The 19,810-nt window shown below is 37.0% G+C and overlaps 1 protein-coding gene across 2 annotated transcripts in view; it reads right to left on the bottom strand.

Moving 5' to 3' along the window:
- Positions 1–19,810, bottom strand: part of CDH12 (cadherin 12) — a gene marked incomplete at its 3' end in the record, with an annotated part of 289,043 nt that overhangs the window by 17,817 nt on the left and 251,416 nt on the right. For both annotated transcript variants that reach the window (XM_082623654.1, XM_082623655.1), the window contains one exon: positions 9,565–9,701. In XM_082623654.1, the coding sequence (XP_082479780.1) occupies positions 9,565–9,701 (137 nt within the window). The remainder of the gene's footprint in view (positions 1–9,564; positions 9,702–19,810) is intronic.

The following is a 19,810-nucleotide window of genomic DNA, read 5'->3' as shown; positions in this document are numbered from 1 at the left end:
CTGGCCTGGGGGGACCGACTAACAGGTCTCAGGAGGTTGCTGGCAGTTTCTGGAGGTCCCTTTCCCCATCATTGGCAGATGGAGATCACAGCTACTCCCAGGAGTCTCAACCAAGTTAGCCCCTGCCTGGGAGCTCCTGACCCCACTTCAAAGCCTGGGCCTTGAGAGGGAGCAGGACAGCTGGGGCATTGTCGGTGGCATCTGCATGGACAAGGTGTGTTCAAGCCAGAGGCCACGTGGGTCTTCGACATCCTGCTCCCCTACACGCAGTCCCACTGCCTGGGGTGCTGGTGCCTTAGCAGAAGGGCCGACAGGTCTTCCCTCTGGACTTCATTAAACCTGTTTCAGCATCCAGTCCATTCCAGCAACATCATTCCCCACATATTCCAGGTGAGCACAGAGGCTGAGAAGAAGCAACCTACCAGGAACTCCAAGGCCCAAATCAGCAGGATGAGATGCCTATGAAGCTACTCACAATTTATTCATTAACTATGTACATATCTATGTGTTCCAGAGAGTATAATAAACCATAGGCATCAATGAGGTATAAGATCAAGTCCCTGATACTAAGAAGTTCACACCTGAGAGGATCCCTATACAAATAGATGAAATACAATAGAGTCCATGAGGTCAATAAAATAACATTTTCAATGTAAATATATATATTTTTTCTTTTTTTTTTTTTCTGCGGTATGCGGGCCTCTCACTGTTGTGGACTCTCCCGCTGCGGAACACAGGCTCTGGACACACAGGCTCAGCGGCCATGGCTCATGGGCCCAGCCGCTCTGTGTCATATGGGATCTTCCTGGACCGGGGCACGAACCCATGTCCCCTGCATCAGCAGGTGGACTCTCAACCACTGCGTCACGTGCGAAGCCCTATTTCTTATTTTTGAATCCCAATTTTGATATGTGATGTTAAAATTTTCTGTACATATCTAAATTATAATTTTAATCCAAATTTCAACCATTAGGTGAAAAGCTCATCAAGTGGTTTTAATTTCTGGAGAAAAATCAGATACTAATTAAGAAAAAAAAAAACTGACATTGTTTTGTATGTGATTTTGATAGAGCAATTTTACTGGTTTAAACTACTCCTAAATAGTTTGATTATGGTAGTGTACCCATAAGCAGTTAAAAGTTTAAAATAAAATATAAACTATAACAACAAACTTGGATTATATTATATTGACACGTCATATAATAGTGAGAAAAATGGTATCATTTCTAAATTACGTCCATGACTGTAGTGGTGTTAATGATTATTATTTCCATGTATACAACACATTGAAGGCTTTATGAAATGGTTGAATATTTATAAGTTATTTTTTCTTCAAAGTATGTGTTACTTTTCTGTATTACAAGTACTAGTAAAATATTGCCAATACTAGTATAAATCAAAGTTACCTTTCTTTGAGAATACAAAATATTGATAGTTTCATATAGTTACTCAGGGAAAAAAAAAGGAAATATTAAATGGTAGATAAACTCCCTAGACTCATACATGCAAAGTAACGTATTCATGAAGTGTAAGAGAAAGGCAATTATTTGAGAAAAAATAGGTAAAAATAATGGCTTCAATCCAGAATTGAAACCAATGGTTTTACTTAGTCCTCAGAAGTCAACTACACTCTCTGAGTATGTACATGTCTTCATAGTAACACTAAGCTGTTTTATTTCCACAAATCCATGCTAATATTTAGAGAAATTAGCACACCGGTTCCAACATCAGTATCCATTATATGACCTAGGTATCTTGTTTAAAATGGAGATTTCTTGGCAATAATCCCAGAAATTCTGATTCAGTATGTCTTGAATGGGGTACAGGAATACTGTCCCAGGTGATTCTGATTCAGGTAACAATTAAGAAGTTGAAGAACAGTAGTTAACAAAAAGGGCCAACCTGAATGCCTATTCTCCAATGTGCATATGACTTACAGTGCCCTTTTGAAAAAAGACTGACCAAATTAGAAAGAAATGTCTGCGGCTCAAACACTGCAGGGAATCCAGACTCACCCTTGTCTCTTGATCCTGATGAGGTTAACCTCGGTCACCCAGATGGATACAGTGTAACCCAGCCAGTGCTTGTTTACAGGAATTCAGGTCCTTTGCATAACTACCTTCCAGACTCACCAGATGGGGAAAAGTGGAGAAGTGATATATGTGTCTTTGGACATATGTTGAGCTAGGGACATATAGTAGAAACAGCAGAAATGAGGATGGAGTCAAAAACCCACTTAAAAAGGCTTCCCTGGTGGCACAGTGGTTCAGAGTCCGCCTGCCGATGCAGGGGACACGGGTTCGTGCCCTGGTCCAGGAAGATCCCACATACCACGGAGCGGCTGGGCCCGTGAGCCGTGGCCACTGAGCCTGCGCGTCTGGAGCCTGTGCTCCGCCACAGGAGAAGCCACAACAGCGAGAGGCTCGTGTACCGCAAAAAACACTTAAAAACTTTGTAATTTCTCCATGTGGTATTTAAGGCTCTGTTTGGTAAGGCCTCAGGCTTCCTTTCTTTTCTTTCTTTCTTAAAAATGGAGATAAAATTGGCATACACCATTATATTAATTTAGGTGTACAACACAATGATCTGATATTTGTATCGATCTTGAAATGGTTGCCTGAAGCAGGGGTGCGAGGTGTGCAAAAAGTAAATGTGATCAAAATGTACAGGCTTCCAGTTATAAAATAAATAAGTCCCAGGGATGTACTGTACAGCATGGTGACCGTACCTAACATTACTATATTCTATATGAGAATAGAGAGGAGATCTCAGGCTCCCTTTCTGAAGGCATTTTCTTTAGCCTTCCCTACACATTCTGGGCACCAATTGTAACCACCTTACTTGTAATTTCTCATCTGGACATGAGCTTTAATACCTCTCTGCCTTTGCTTAAGATGTTCCCTCAACCTAGAATTCCCTCCTTCCCTCCTTTTCAATAACTTCTTCATCTTTTAAAGACTCAGCTCAAATGATAATTCTGGTGTGACATACTATGCTTATGCCTTCAAAAATAATTATTTTAATTATTTTCTCTCTTACAGCACTTTGTATTTTGGTTGCATACTTATGAATTCAACCACATTGTTGTCTTTCTCACAAAATTTTCAGGCCTAGTGGTTAAGTAATATGGTCTCTAAACTTTCTTCACTTTCAGAAAGACTTATCTAGTTGCCAAGAAACATATCAGGTAGGCAACGTTCTCAAATGGCTCCCAAGAATCCCCACTTCCTGGTACCCACATGAGTTACCTCCATGTAATTCTTTGCCCTTAAGTGTGGTATGGATCTAGTGACTTGCTTCTACTAAACAGAATGGGGGATCAGTGATACTGCGGATGTCAGAAATGACATCTTATCACTTTTTCAGGGGAGCAGAACTCTACTTCAACAAGATAAATATAGGGAGTCATCTGACCCCTGCAACTCCTTCTTCTTCCTGTCTTTTTTCTCTGTTGATGCCAAGGCTGAAGCAGCATCAAGAGCTACAGATCTGCCCCCCTGAGATGGGCACGCTGGCCAGATGGCTGATACCCTGAGCAGTGACTGATACCTTCAGGGTTTTTTCCTTTCAGCTTCCTGGTGACCTTGCTGAGCCAGGTTGTTACCAACCTCCTTGGTGTCCACAATGTCCAGGATCTTCTTTATGTCCTTGGCACCGGCAAAGGCATTGCCACTAAGGGCAGCCAGCAGGGAGGAGGACAGATAGTGTCAGTAGGCAAAAACCTTTCCATATACAGGGAAATTATCAAAAAGGGTTCTTCACAATAAAATCACTAGGAACTCTTGTAGCTTGAGTCTTATCTAGTAATTAACACTTATTGGATAGAGATAGCAATCTACCTACCTACAACCGTGGCACACACATAATATTGCACACATATTTCCCTATTCTCATACTTTGAGTCTGTATTTTATTTCTGAAATGCAAATGCACTATAGATTTCTAATAGGTAAGCAGTCCAACGAGCTTAAATGTAGGTGGACAGATAAATAGATAGACAGATAGATGACAGATAGGTAGATAGATAGATAGATGATAGATAGATATGCCAAGGCTAAAAATAATTTCAGCTTAATTATATGTACAATGCAAATGTACATAAAATTTTTTACTATAGTTTACTTTAATTATCTATGTATGTAAAACTCACCTTGACTAATTTTACTATTAACTTATTTAAAAATGAATCATAAGGAGAGGAATGTGTCCCTGTAAACTCGTGTTTTGGAGGGTGAGTCCTGGGCTCCTGTCTTAGCTTGTTCATCATTTGCTGTGTGACAAATGGAAATAAATCTTAGCCTCTATTTCTTCACTCTTACAATGTGAACAGTAATAAACTGAGTGAATGTACATAAAGCTACTCTAATAGTTTGGTTTACTAATTTATAATATTATCACTTACAATTATTATAGAAACATTAGGTACTTTCTTCTCATTTGGTCTGAGAACACCATTTCATGGCTAACTATTTGGCACACAGGCAGAAGAAACCCTTTAAAAAATTCTAACAAAAAACTTATTTATTTTTGTTTAAATCCTTCATTACTTAATGACCACAGTTTGGTCAGTATAAATCTTTTGCAACTTTCCCTTGGAGGCTATATGACAGTGAACTTAAGTCTGAAGTCCCTGGAATTCAGCATAATTTGCATAGTTATAACTAACTAAAATTATTTTGGGGGGTCAGTTTCTACTCCTAAACTGTCCTTAAGAACAGACTTCAGGGGCTTCCGTGGTGGCACAGTGGTTGAGAGTCTGCCTGCCGATACAGGGGACGCAGGTTTGTGCCCCGGTCCGGGAGGATCCCACATGCCGCAGAGCGGCTGGGCCCGTGAGCCATGGCTGCTGAACCTGTGCGTTCGGAGACTGTGCTCCACAATGGGAAAGGGAGGCCACAACAGTGAGAGGCCCGCGTACCACAAAAAAAAAAAAAAAAAAAAAAAAAAAAAGACTTCAGTCTTAGTTTTAACCCACAACCATTAATACTTTGCATGTAAATAATGTTCTATACAATTTATAAAAAAATAGAGGAAGTTATGTTGAGCCTAAATTATAGACAATAATCTCAGTTTGATTTTCTGTATATATGAAGGTGATACTACTTACATTATGTTGAAGTAAAAAGAGTTAAAGCAAAGAAGCTCTAATGCCAAATAACCTTAAAAATTACTCAACAATTTCATCCCAACTCATAACGGAATACTTACACATAACATTTTCCCCAAATATAGCACGCAGTAAGTCTATCAATGATTTTTGAACTCTTCCACAATAGAAACTATCTATTGCCATCTGGATAATTAACATGACCAAGAAAAGAATTGTCTTTGGTATCATCCATTTATTTTATAATTATATAAAAGTTCGAAGGCTTTAATGTAGTTATCTTTGTCTAATGATATGTGTTATAATAACACCAAAACAAAAAACAAAACAAAACAAAAAAATTAGAAACATTTGCCCATTGGAAGTATCTGATAACTTGAATGAAGTGATTTTTGGAGGCTTGCGTTTTTTTTTTTAATTCTCAAGATTAGTATAAAAACAGCAAAGCAATAATGCATAAAAGAATTATTAGTAGCCTAATAAAACTATTTGGACCTTGGACTATAGAAACACTGATTAATGACTGCTTCTTAATTAATTGGAAGTTGTCCAATCATTGTACGATTTCATTTCATCTGAGAGCTTTTATAGAAGGGTCAGGGCCAAAACATATGCTAGTTCAATCTGCAGTAAGGTACACTTACACAATTTTGTTCCACTTGGCAGGGCAAGTGTGGGCTATTTATTTCTCAGTCATTCACCATAATGAGAGTTTCCTGCTGAGGCTGGCTAACTTGATCATTGAAAACAGCCTTATGTATTAAAATATAAATAAAGCTTACTTTCAAACTCTGTCAACTCAAACAAAATAAGACCCACAATAATCTATTCTTATTGTGGGATCTTTAATTACCATGTGATATATACTTAGCCTCTTTCTTTTTCATGGAGGTGTATAGTGTTCATCCTACCAGACTTCCTTGAGGGTTCTAAATTCCACACAGTAGTCCTTGAATAGACAGTGGAATGGATGAGGGGTAGATATTTTAGAAATATTAGCTTGGCAGCCCTTTTACACTGTGTGTATGTATGGATTATGAGTCTAAGTCTCGTTTCTGCATATGTCCAAGTGAGAGCCAACATAACTTATGAGAATCCACACAATGGGGTTTCCTAATTTGGATTTAGGTAAAACCTACATCCAGCAGGTCAGAGAGGAGTCAGCATGTGCCCTAATTATATTAATAATTAACAAAATACAGTTTTCTAAGTTTGAAAAATCTAAGTTTTTAAGGGACAATGACACTTGCTTACACTGTATGGATGCATACTCCTCTGCCATTTTCCAAATAGTTGGAGCTCAGGCTCTGACTGCAGGTACTAGACATGTTATGATGGGTGCCCTCACACCATGATGATGGTTTTGGTAGCTATAGTAGCCACTGGGGAGAAAGAGACCTTTTTAGAGTTACAGTACAGGTGAGTGAATAACTAGCTGCAGACTTTCATCTTGAGTTAAGATACTGGACCTAATAAACCTCCTTCTAAAAATATGCACATGTTTTGCATGTGCATTAATAGAAAGGGTAGGTCTCACAAGATAGTTTTCTATCTTGTGAAAAATATTCTATTGTGGACAATATATTTTTGATAAATATAAGTTTTTTGAATAGGCTACCTCTGGTCAGTTATCACTTACTACATCCAAGTCATTGAGAGTGACTATAATATAGTCGATAGAGGTCTTATAACCCATAACTTAGACATCTCATTTTTACTCTATTTGTAAAAGATCTTAGAATACTAAAGTTTATTTTCTAACTATATTATAGTTAAGCTTTCCTCAGTGTTATGGATGAAGGAAATAATTCAAAGTTGAAATAACCGAAAGCATGAAAAGAATGACGAATAACATATGTAACTGTAAGAGGATGTGATATGGGAGAGAAGAAAGATGCCTAGCATGAAAGGAAACTTCAGGAAAGCAAGTTAAAGAGAACTGGGGGACTGGCATTCGGTTCTTTTCTCCTGATAGAATGTCTTCTCAGGCAGCTGACTGGATGATCAGCTCTCAGAGCCTAACAGAGCAAGGAGGGCAGATTTGAAAGGAGACAGCATGACAGAGAAAGAATATGGTAGAGGATCTGGCTGTAGTGTACCTGTTCAGCATGACCAGAGCGTGTGAATTTCTTCAGGGTCAAGTGGACAAAACAGAAAGCTGGAGTTGAGAACTCATGCTATTAATTCATGCAAGAAAGCTGTTTGCTACACAAGGGGACCTGGAATTAAGAAGCTCTAAGGTCTACGACTGGGTGCCCATATCAAGTTCATGGGCAAATGGGATTCTCAGAGACCCCAATACCAAATAACTCAAAAATCACATGAAGAGAGTATTTGGGCAGTCGATTTAGCCACTCAATTTTAATCCTAGAAGCAGTAGCAACCAGGGGAGCACTCTCTGGGGGGCAGATAAGAGAGATTTATGTGAAATAATGCCATTTGCAGCAACATGGATGGACCTAGGTATTATCAAATTAAGTAAATGAAGTCAGAGGGAGAAAGACAAATATGAGATATCACTTATATGTGGGATCTAAAAAAATTATACAGATGAACTTATTTCCAAGACAGAAATAGCCTCACAGACGTAGAAAACAAACTTATGGTTACCAAAGGGGAAAGAGGGTGAAGGGATAAATTACGAGTTTAGGATTAAAATATACATGCTATTATATATAAAACAGATAACCAACAAGGACCTACTGTATAGCACAGGGAATTATCTCAACATCTTGTAATAACCTACAATGGAAGAGAATGTAAATATATATATATATATAGATATAGATATATATATAGATATATATATATACACATATACATGTATAATTGAATCATCTTGCTGTACAACTTAAATGATCACAACATTGCAAATCAACTATATTTCAATAAAAAAGTCTTTAAAAGAGAGATTTATGCATTTTTACTTCTCTCTCTCTCCTTTCTACTCTAGCTAGAGAATCTTTACCCCCACTACCAAGGAATCAAAGTTCCAACTTATGGTGTCATTGAGTTCTTCAGTTATCTATTGTTGTACAACAACAAATGACCACAAAAATATAGTTGCTTGAAATAATTACAATTTTAGTATTTCTCCCAATTTTGTGCATCAGAATCTGGGCAAGATTTGGCTGAGTATATATTTCATTTCACGTGGTAATGATGGAGGTTACATTGTGGTATTCAGCTAACAAGCAGCCTGGCTAGAGGTTGCAAGATGATTTTACTTACATAGCCAGCGCTCTCGCAGGTATGGTTAGAAGGCTGAGCTGAGCTGGGATTGTCAACCTGACCACCAGCATGTGAACTCTCTAGTATGGCAGCCTCAGAGCAGTCGTCTTCTAACATAACAGAGAAGTAGTCCAAAAAACAAGACAGAAGCTGCATGTTCTTTTATGCTAAATTTACCTTTAATAATCAGAATAACGTAAAAGTAATGAAATCAGCTAAAGGCATCATTAAGGCCCGGGAATAGGTGTCTGATTATGCATGTTTGGAAGCAGTTTTTGAAGATTAACAAAACTGTTTCCGATTTACACCCACTGAGTTGAGACTGACCAAAAACCCCTCAACAGAAATGTTCACAGTTAGCTTCTCCCTGCACTGAAAGGTGACATTAGCTGTCAGAGTACTTGTACCAGATGCATGAAAGAAAATAGGAGGAAAACAAAATGAAAGATACTCAGAAGGGATTTCCTCAAATCTTTCAAGAGAACCTAAGCAGAAGGACTGGTACGATGCACTTCTGTTACAGACAACTATGTTGATAGCCAAGGTCTTCATTCCCACCCTCATCTGTTACCTTTGGAAGTTGTGATAATATACTGAATTGTCCAGCCAAACACATAAGACCTATAATCACTCTCAGTCTAAAGGATTCGCTTCTGGACCAAGCAGAAACCAACACAAGGAGTAATTCCTAACAATCCTATAGATTCTGAGTGAAGAATTGCACTTGGAGAATTGCACTTAAAACTCCTGTATATTTCACAATGGTGTTCATAACAAAATACATTTTAATGAAAGGAGAGAGAAAGAAGAGGGGTGAATTTAAAAATGTTCTCTTCAATTTCAGAAAATATTTCAGAAAAGATGATTTCATGAGATGGTTATTTCCTCCTGCCTGGTCTGTGAAGCCCTCAATGATATATACAGGGATGAAGATGTGGAAAGACGGAACTCCGGTGGATTTTTGAGGTTACACGGTGGAAAAGGATGAGACCTCACCATGAAATGAACTGCTAGATATTCATGCAGTCCTGCAAACAGGGCTCACTGGCAGCTGTCACAATTTTTCTGTACTTATGTTATGAGGAAAAGGAGCCAGTTTCTGAGTTTCCCCAAGAGACCACTTGGCTGTCAGTCCAAAAATGAAAGCACCTTAGCAGGGATTCATTTAAGAGTGTGAAATCCAAAGAATTGCAGTAGAACATTGATTCCGTCCATGCCATACTTACTAACTTTACTTGCAATTATGGAGAAATTATACTGCGCGGTTCTTTCTCTGTCTAGTAATTCACTAGTAGAGATGGTTCCTTCAGTTGCATCTATTGTAAAGTAGCTGTCCCCATCACTCTTCCAATCTATGAAGTACCTGTATATAAAAAAGAGTAGATGTAAATGTGCAATGATTACACATGAATCATGATGGCAGTCAGGCTAACTTGACACAGTTCCTTATTTTTCTTCCTGTAGCTATTACCTACCTTGCAATAAAGAAGAGTATAAATGACAGCTTCTTTATTGCAAAGTCAGTATGCTCAAGGGGAAACTGGAAATAATGAAAGATTTAGTACTCCTGCTGCTCGTATTATTTTAGGGCCTTGACACCTTGAAAGCTCAGCAGAGACTAAAATTCTAAAGCTGACCATGGATTTCCTTAACCTGGTGAATATTAAAACTTTTTCAAGCAGTAAAAGATTCCTTAATGGCGACTGTGGGAAGAGCTGGGGGTGGGAGAGGCATCTGGAAATAGCTACAAAGAACTGAGGTCAGAACACAGGTAGAGTCTTCGTTTCCATGGACAGAAAAAAAAAAATGTTAGGGAAACTAAGGGGAAATTTTTTAACTGACAATGGGATAATTGTACAGAAATATTTCCCTCAAACACATATAAAAGTGCCATGGTTGTTTTATTACTCTAAATATCAGGACAACTTTCTTAAAAAACAAAAACAAAAACAAAAACAGTGACCTTGGCTAATAATGTCTCTTTATCTTCTGTATTAGCCAACCTTCTTGATAGTAACAGATGTTGCCTTCTTTATGTGAAGCAGCTGGACTACGAAATGCAAGAAAGTGAATAAAAGACATATTGCATTTGTATAAACCTTTATGTAACAGTGGATATATAGAGTAATATATGTAAAATTATTTTCAAACATATTTCCAATCATCATATTAATGGACATTTTGACATCTTTCCACGTGCCAGGTATTGTTCTAAATATTTATATATGTTAACAAATTCCCAGAGCAACCCTAAAAAATGAGTATTACTAATCTCCCCATTTTACATATGAGTAAAAAAACATATGCTGAAGTTCACAAAGTTAGAAAGTTTTAGAGCTGATATTTGAACCAGGTCATCAATGTTTTCCATATAATTGTCATAAGATAGTCTTACCAATTTTAAATGGATCATTTTTAAGTGGAAAAGGGCTCTGCTAATCAAAAGACTGAATTCACAATATGTTTATCACAATTTTTCTGGCTAGGGAATCAAGATGAAATCCTTACAAACAATGGCTGAAACAGATGACATCATAGTAGTCAGCACATCTAAATCCCCAGGAAGTCATGAAAAGTTAGTTAAGACATGTTTCAAAATTGCAAGTTATAATTTTGACAAACTGGTTACCTAAAACTGGGGCAGTTTACATATCATTTTGGCGCTAGATCAAAACTAGTTTGCCTTTATAGGTGAGATTTATAACTTGTCAATATTTGTTAGTAACTGATAAGATCAGAGTATGAACTAAGGTTTTTATCTACCTTTGATATTTCTGTTGTTGATTTATGATAATGCATGCCTTATGAGTTCAATGTAACATGCTATCTCATAGAAATGCTCTCAAAAATTATAAATGAACTTAAGGTACATTTAAAACTCAAGGAGTGGGCTTCCCTGGTGGCACAGGGTTGAGAGTCTGCCTGCTGATGCAGGGGACACGGGTTCGTGCCCCAGTCTGGGAAGATCCCACGTGCCGTGGAGCGTCTGGGCCCGTGATCCATGGCCGCTGAGCCTGCGCGTCCGGAGCCTGTGCTCCGCAACAGAACCTCAAGGAGTACAAGATAGAATGAGTTTAATTCTTTCTACTTCTGCTGTCCTTTTCTGAACAAAAAAGCATCTTCTCACAATACCCCTTTTCAACACCTTTATTCAACTTGAGCACATGCCTAATTTAAGAAGCAAATTGTTACTGAACCTCCTTCGTGACTATAGCATTTCTAAAGAATTGTTGGTGTAGACTAACGATGGTTGGTGTTTAATTGTAGAATTCATTAAATATTTGTGGAGTGCCCACTATGCACTAGACATTGTACTAGGGCTGAAACACATTAAAAGTAGTAAAGTAAGATGCCCACTAGTAAAGACTCTAGTTGGGGGAACACATATAAACAGATGAATTTTATGCCTGGTAGAAAGACAGAAAAGACACTACAGGAGTGCAAAGAAAAGATGCCTGGTTCAACACGTATTAATTCAGGCAAACCTTCCTGCACACGGTGTGTGGCTGACATTAGAAGGCTATAAAGGAGTTATTCATGAGAAGAGAGAGGCAGGCAAAGTGAGGAGAGGAGGAAAGGTATTTCAGGAAGCTGCAACAGCAGTAGCAAAACCATAGAGTTTGTGTGGGAAAATATAAGCTGTTGGGAAATATGGGAAAATATCTGAAAGGCACAATAACATGAAGAAAGATAAGTGATTTAGGTCAAGGAGGGTCTCGTAAATTCTATTAAGGAGGTGGGACATGATCTTGTGGGTAATGAACACTTCAAAAGGTGTAATTATGGTATGGGTTAAGAGTTCATCACTTTAAGGCACAGGGTAGATGTACTTGAAGGGGACAAGGATGTAAGCATTTCCTGTAGACCAGAATCTTGCCAAGAGACAAAGGTAAGAGGCTGGAAAGATATTTGATTCAATGGGTTGTGAGTAGTTGAAATAACTAGACCATGCAGGCTGAAGGAAAGAAGACATAAAACATGCTAGCCACCTTTAATTTGATCAGGACACTCATGTGAAGCAGGTGTTAGGTTTACTTGTTATGTTTCAGTGGGATACAGATAGGACAGGAAAATGGAATCTATAGAAATGAAGATTTTGGATAAGTATATCAAAGACTTTTTGATGTCAGAGCTGCACAGGGTCATAACGGGTTTCCTCAGAAAACCGTGAGCACCAGGACTAGTCAAATATTGATGTCGAGGGCTTCCCTGGTGGGGCAGTGGTTGAGAGTCCGCCTGCCAATTCAGGGGACACGAGTTCGTGCTCTGGTCTGGGAGGATCCCACATGCTGCAGAGCGGCTGGGCCCATGAGCCATGGCCGCTGAGCCTGCGCGTCCAGAGCCTGTGCTCCGCAACGGGAGAAACCACAACAGTGAGAGGCCCGCATACTGCAAACAAACAAACAAACAAACAAACAAACAAATATTGACGTCGAAATATTTGGTGCAGATGTGGTGGAACAAATTTAAGCGTGACTAGAGAGTCTGAATGTACCTTGCAATGCTGAGATGCTGTAACTATTTTCCATATAAAATGAAATCTATTTCTCTTACCTTGCATGGAACATAATACTTTCTAATTATTGTTTCCTACTAGCACTCTGTTCTAACCTTAACAAACATATCCTACTCTGAGCTCTGCAATAAAGCCTCAGTTTTCAAATATATGCTCACTTTTTTCCTAAGCCTTATTTTTAATAATAGCTTCATTCACATACTATACAATTTCCCAATTTAAAACGAACAATTCAATCATTTTCATATATTCAAGTTGTGCAGTAGGTGGTAGGTTTTAAAACATTTTAAACTTATAGTTCAAATATTTTTCATTTAATTCATTAATTGTGATAAGCTCCAATTTTCTGGAAATTTCACTTCTATAGGATAAAAATTGTGATGGTGCAAGGTTTCTGGATTTCTCCTCTGCTACTTTCTTTCACATTAAGTGTATATCTTCTAGTGGAATGTTAATTCTTTTAATAATGTTACACAATATTTTTGAGTTATTTTCTTATTATCTGCTCTAGATGTTACCATAGGCAGCTTAACTTAGATTCAAATTTATATTAACTGAATTCTAATAAAATATAGAAATGTTACTCCTAGGTAGCCATGTGCTATACTATATCTATACATATATGTAATACATATATTGTTATCTATAGTACACGGATACAGTAAAAAATACAACAAAACATTGCTACTTAGTACTTTTATTATTTTATGTCTCTTAAAACTGAAAAAAATAAAGGAAAATATTTTGGGAACAGCTGAAGTTATCCAAACCTACAGGCTCTCTTACCCTGCGTCACTGCTGCTGGCAGTGGATGGAGGGCTGATGGTCATCTCATTTTGACTCTCTGGAAGTGGAACAAGCAACATGAGGCCAGTGATTGGGTCCCATATTATCAGCCTGCCTGCGGTAGGGCCTCTGTCCTGTGAGTGGAGTGGAGTGAGTGGAGGAAACTGCCAATCTCAACCACACTCACCAGGAATTTCGCTTCTGAAAACTCAGAGCTGGAGAAGATGAGAAATGCTGGCATCCTGCCCCTCCTGGTAAGATACTGTATCCCATGATTGAGAGCTGAGGAGAGAGGAGCCATGTTTTCTCAGACATTCCATGCAGAGTCCAGAGAGAATTCTCTATCAGGCTGAGCTGGGAGATGGGAGTGGAAGGGAAGAAACAGGTCTGGGGTCAAGTGCCACAGTCTCTTGATGTTCTTATCATGTTTTAATAGATCTTCTTGAATAAATCTTTCTTCATTTGCTAAATACTCTTAGGAAATTTTCCAGAGACCGTATATGATTGTAATTTTTAAAAAATAATTTTCACCATTTATGCTGTTTCACTGGGAGCATGTGTGCAGAGCTTCTCATGCTGTCATTCCTTAAGTAGAACCTCCATCCGCTTTGGGAATTCTTTTCTTCTTTTCTCATTTACTCCAATTAAACTGCATGATATTATTTAAAGCTCTTCTGCACGTATTTGCCTTGTTACAAATCTCTGCAATGAATAGGTCCTTTTCTGATGCTCATAGCACTCAATTGTTTTTCAGGTTTTGGCAAACATAAGACAGATTATATACATTTTGTGCTTGTGATTGTCTTTCTTACTCAAGGCCCTTTAAATTACTTGAGGCTACTTTATTCACCTCTGTGTTGCCAAGGACCTGGGACGTTATTTGCACGTTTTAGCATCTGCAACTTAAACACTATATTGAATCAATGCACAGATCCTATTCTTACTACCTGTATAATAGTTAAATATTTCTACTTCCAAGCCTATTTAGGGTTTTAGGAATGTCTTATTTAGGAGAACAAAATCTTTCTGGTTTACTGAGGACTTTCTCAGTACTAGTGCTGAATATTCTGAGATCCAAAAAACTCCTTGGTCCCAGAAAAAACTGGGACAATTGATAACCTTACTTCTAGTTAATTCTTACAGCTTATTTTACAGTTTAGAAGTCTGAGTCAAACAGAATCTATGCACAATGAATCATTACACATCCACAGTTCATTTTAAATTTAGGTCTATCTGGTAATGTGTTTAAAAATTCAAGAACTTACTTATTGCATACATAAAATAATGTGCTTATCTCTGTTTTATCTTTCTATCTATCTAACTATCAACCAAAATCCAATATCTTAGAAGGTGAGTAAGCAAATTTCATTTATTTAGTCATTTCAGTCTAACATTGACATAGAGTTTGCATTCCATAAATCAACCACCCCTGAAAGGCGAAGAAATAGGTATAGAATTAAGAACATGAACTTTCTGGAGAAAGAACTAGGATGATATACCAGTTCCTTCACTTACCTTGTGCGGTTGGGTTAGGAATCTCGCTCCCTAATGCCTGTTCTCCTTGTCTTCTGTAAAATTTGGGAAAATAATACCTACCTAGCAATATAAAAGTAGTGTGGTATAGACAGAATGAGATAAGATATATGTACCTAGGTATGGAATCATTCATGTGGGGTGTGTACATGTATGTATGTGTGTGTATATATCCTTTCCTCCCTCTCTCTTTCCACATTGTTGATTATTTTGTATTAGTTTTTCAATTAAAAAAAAACTCTACCTATCACACAAATGTATGCTTTGCTCTAGAACAAAGTTGTGACATATGTAGCTTTCAAATTTAAAACACCTGAACTATGAAGCCCCCCAACCCCAAACACCTGAAGTACAAACCATGGGCACAATAGCTAGGCCTTATTTCTTACAATGGTGCTTTGGTTCTCATTGACTATTTTCGGGCATCCACTTTTTATCTCCATCACCTTATGATGTTTGATAGCCCTTCCTCTGGATGTTATCCTCTTAGAAAGCTTACTGCCATCTTATCTGAACATTTTCTACTCAGTAAAACGTCTTCAGCATCTTCCCATAGCTGGTTAGGCTCTTAACACTAGGTCCTGGCATTTTCCTAAGGTCCTACCTTTGTGTGACTGGCTGACCCCTGTTCCTAACTGAATGATAAACATTAGACAATAGCCATTTTCTACTGTGGTATTTTGCCCACTATAGCAATTAAGAGACATAGATAAAATGTTGCCATCAATGAACTGACAATGAAAACACTCCTACATTTCTTGGATATTTTCAGAGAAGACATGACCTGGTTGTAAAGTGTCTAGATCAGTTTCAGGAGAATCACCGTCCCAGAGTTAGCCATCACTGGTTTACTTTGGGTTTGCCACAGTCCACATTCAATCTAAGGGTAGACTGATATCTTAATTGCAACTAATCACATAACCAAGCACGACCCTATGAGGATTTCCCAAGATAGGCTCCCACCCATGTCCTCCAACTGACTTTTGTCTGTAGAAACACTTTACTCAAAGAATAAATTTAATTAGAGAAGTGAGAAAATACGGAAAGAAAGGAAAACAGTCAAGCAAGACAAAATAATAATAATACTTTGGCCATTAAACAAAGTCAAGGATCTTCTGAGCCATGTCCTTTAAGCTGTTTTGCAGATACTGAAACCCCCAGCAGGTGGAAGAAATGAACTGCATGATGCCCACAAACACGTATATCCCAGACTAGTTGGAACCAGAGGGTTGATAATGCTGACTCCCAATTACCTCACTACCAACCAATCAGATAAACGTCCAAGAGCTAATCACACACCATGCAACCTCATTCCCTCACCCTGTCTTTAAAAATCTTCCCCTGAAAGCCTTCCTTGGGGCCTTTTAAGCACTAGTTGCCCTGTACTCCTTGCTTGGCTCCCTGTAATAAAGCTATTCTTTTCTACTTCACCCAAAAGTAGAGAGATTCGGTTTGGTGCTGGTGTACAGAGGCCAGGTTTCAGCAAAAATCACAATATAATATAAACTGTCTAATTTGGTCCAACTCACCAGTTTAAATGAGTAAAACTTTTAGGTACATATTGTGTTTGAGTCATGTTTTACTTACTTGGTGATTAGATGAAATTCAAATTTAAAAAAAAAAAGATGCTTAGGATAGATATATGATACAAATCTATAGTTCATAAAAGTATGCACAGTGACTCTTGATAAGGAACCTGTTTTAACAATTCAATGGAAATCAAAAATTAATGCATGAACTTAATCTGTGCAGACCACTCGACAGAGAACAATTTTATTATTTTTCTGAAAATGAGTTTTCAGAAATGCCTTGAAGTTTTGTTCTCTTCATTAGGTAAACACTCCCCTTAAAATTGTTTCTTTTAATTTGCCTAATAGCTTTCTCACAATTAATGGAAAAGCTAATTTTGACCCTGTCCCAATTCTCAAACACATTTTGTAAAAATGTACTTGATGATACAGAGTACTTTAAAAGTATTACATCTCATTTCTTAAGCAATAATAATGTTAAGAGTAATGAGTCAGGTGAAGGTAGGAAATATTTTGTCCAGGTACTAATAATAGATCAAAATCTCTTTACTCTTCACTCTTTGCTACTGTTTGTTTTTTTAATTTTTTTGGGGGGGGTCTGGTGGCAGATAACTAAATGAGAGTAAATTCAGTTCAATTTATTTCTGTAAACACTTTACTAAGAATTTAAGCCACATACAACACTTAGATTGTAATTGCTTCATCAACATCGCAATTAAATTGTTTTCTGAGGAATCCTAATATGTTTCTCTCAAACTTCCTTAAATAGTAGTTGCTAATTTCCTACTAGTTCCTTTTAGTGTTTTGTTTTTTTTTTTTTTTTAGTTTTTTTTTAAGAGCTTCATACATGCTCTTAACAAGTAATGCATCCATCATAATCTCTCTTTTACAATGAGATTGTATCTGTAGTTGAGAATATGAAAGAAAGGCAAACCTTTTGTTGTTTATTTGTATGCACTGGAAAAATAACATTCTTAAAACTGAGCAATATGAAAACAAAAAAAACAAACAATTAAAAATGGGTCAAAGACCTTAACAAACATCTTACCAAAGAAGATATATTGATACAAATGGCAAATAAGCACATGAAAAGATGCTCCACATCATATGTTATCTGGGAAATGCAAATTGAAACAATGATAAAGTACCACTACACACTTAATAGAAAGGCCAAAATCCAGGACACCAGCAACACCAAATGCTGTCAAGGATGTGAAGCAACAGGCGCTCTCATTCATTGATGGTGGGAGTGCCCAATGACACAGCCACCTTGGAAGACAGTCTGGTGGTCTCTTACAAATCTCAACATACCCTTGCCATCTGATCCAGTAATTGCACTCATTGGTATTGACACACAGGAGCTGACAATTTATGTCCAGGTTAGAAACCTGTAGATGGATATTTATACAGCTTTATTAGTAATTCCTAGGACTTAAAGAACACTCAAGATGTTCAGTAGGCGAGAGGATAAATAAACTGTAGTACATGCTGACACCAGAATACATTTTAGCACTAAAAAAAATGAGCTATCAAACTATGACAAGATATGGAGAAAACTTTATGTAAATAGTAAGAGAAAGATGCCAACTGAAAAGGCTACATACTGTATGACTCCAACTATATGACATTCTGGAAAGGCTAAACTATGGAGACAGTGAAAAGGTCAGGAATTGGTGTGGGGATGGATAAACAGAGCTCAGAGGATTTTTAAGCAAGTGAAAATACTCTATGATATTACAATGATGGATACATGTCATAATAAATATATTCACAGACTGTACAACGCACCAGGAATGAATCCTGAAGTTAACTATAGACTTTGAATGATTATGATGTGAATGTAGGTTCACCACTGCAATAAATGTATCCCTCCAGTGGGGGATGCTGCTAAAGGAGGAGGCTATGTATGTGTGGTGGCAATGGGCATATGAGAAATCTCTGTATCTTCTCTCATTTTTTCTGTGAACCTAATCTTATCTAAAAAATATACAATCTATAAAAATTCTTTAAAATAAAACATTTTATACTGATACCTCACTTAATTCTTACAAAAATCTTGTTAAATAGGAGAAAAATAGAGATTGAGCAAGTTTTCAAGTTTTTAATTTTTACCATTTCATTTAACTAATATTTAAAGTAAATTATATATGTTGCTCTAGGATATCACTTGATAAGTGGGGCCTCTGTTTCTTCTCATTCTCTAAGCTTGTTTCGTATTTGAGCTTAGGTTTTTATCCACAAAACAAGATTTCTGGTGTATTAGAAAGGGCCTTCAAATGAAAATCAGCTACTCTGATAGCTTCCTAATCCACGATGAAAAAAATCAATTTCAAGTGATACGAAAATGTTTCCAAAAGTGCATTGAACAGACCAGGTATGGAATATAAGATAATTTTAAGTGGGACTCATTTAGACATTTATGTTTTAACAACCAGTTATTAATTATTTTATGTATTACTTTTTTACTTATGATAATTGATAATAGTTTTCTATGTATTAATCACTTTCATGATTTGATTTTATGTGATGGGTTTTGGTTAGACATATCATCAAACAAAAGAGGTAACTTGAAAAATAAACCATTTAATTGTTCTACTAAATACTATAATAATTTACACATGGACATTTATATACATAAAATAGATTTTAGTTTACATTATCAGTCTCTTATCCAACCCATCTTACATGGAGTAGGTTTAGAATGGATTTGTCTATTTTCTCCTTTTATACAGAAAAATACTTTGATTAAATTTTGTTTTGAAATTAATTCATAGGATAACTAAGATTTTTAAACGTTTGGAACAAAAGAAAAATAACACATACTGAGCAAAATTATCCACTGAAATCTCTTTGTAACTTAAATCACTTATATCCAAAACAAATATTAATTTCTGATGTAACTGAATAGTCACCTGTTTTAAATTTCATTTCTTAAGAGACTGTCCCCACCTGACTAATGGTAGGTACACTCATTACACTCCTATTGGACTCACTATAAATCATTCCCATGAACTATATAAGAATGTCAAAGGATATGGAATATTAGAGTCAGGAAATCAGTTCATCTAAAGGCAAAGGCTAGAAAAGCAAAGGAAACAATAACTAGAA

The sequence above is a fragment of the Mesoplodon mirus genome (genome assembly GCF_964341445.2).
Source record: "Mesoplodon mirus genome assembly, chromosome: 5".
NCBI lineage: Eukaryota > Metazoa > Chordata > Mammalia > Artiodactyla > Ziphiidae > Mesoplodon > Mesoplodon mirus.
The sequence above is the reverse complement of the archived record's forward strand: the minus strand, read 5'-3'. Positions and strand labels throughout refer to the sequence as shown.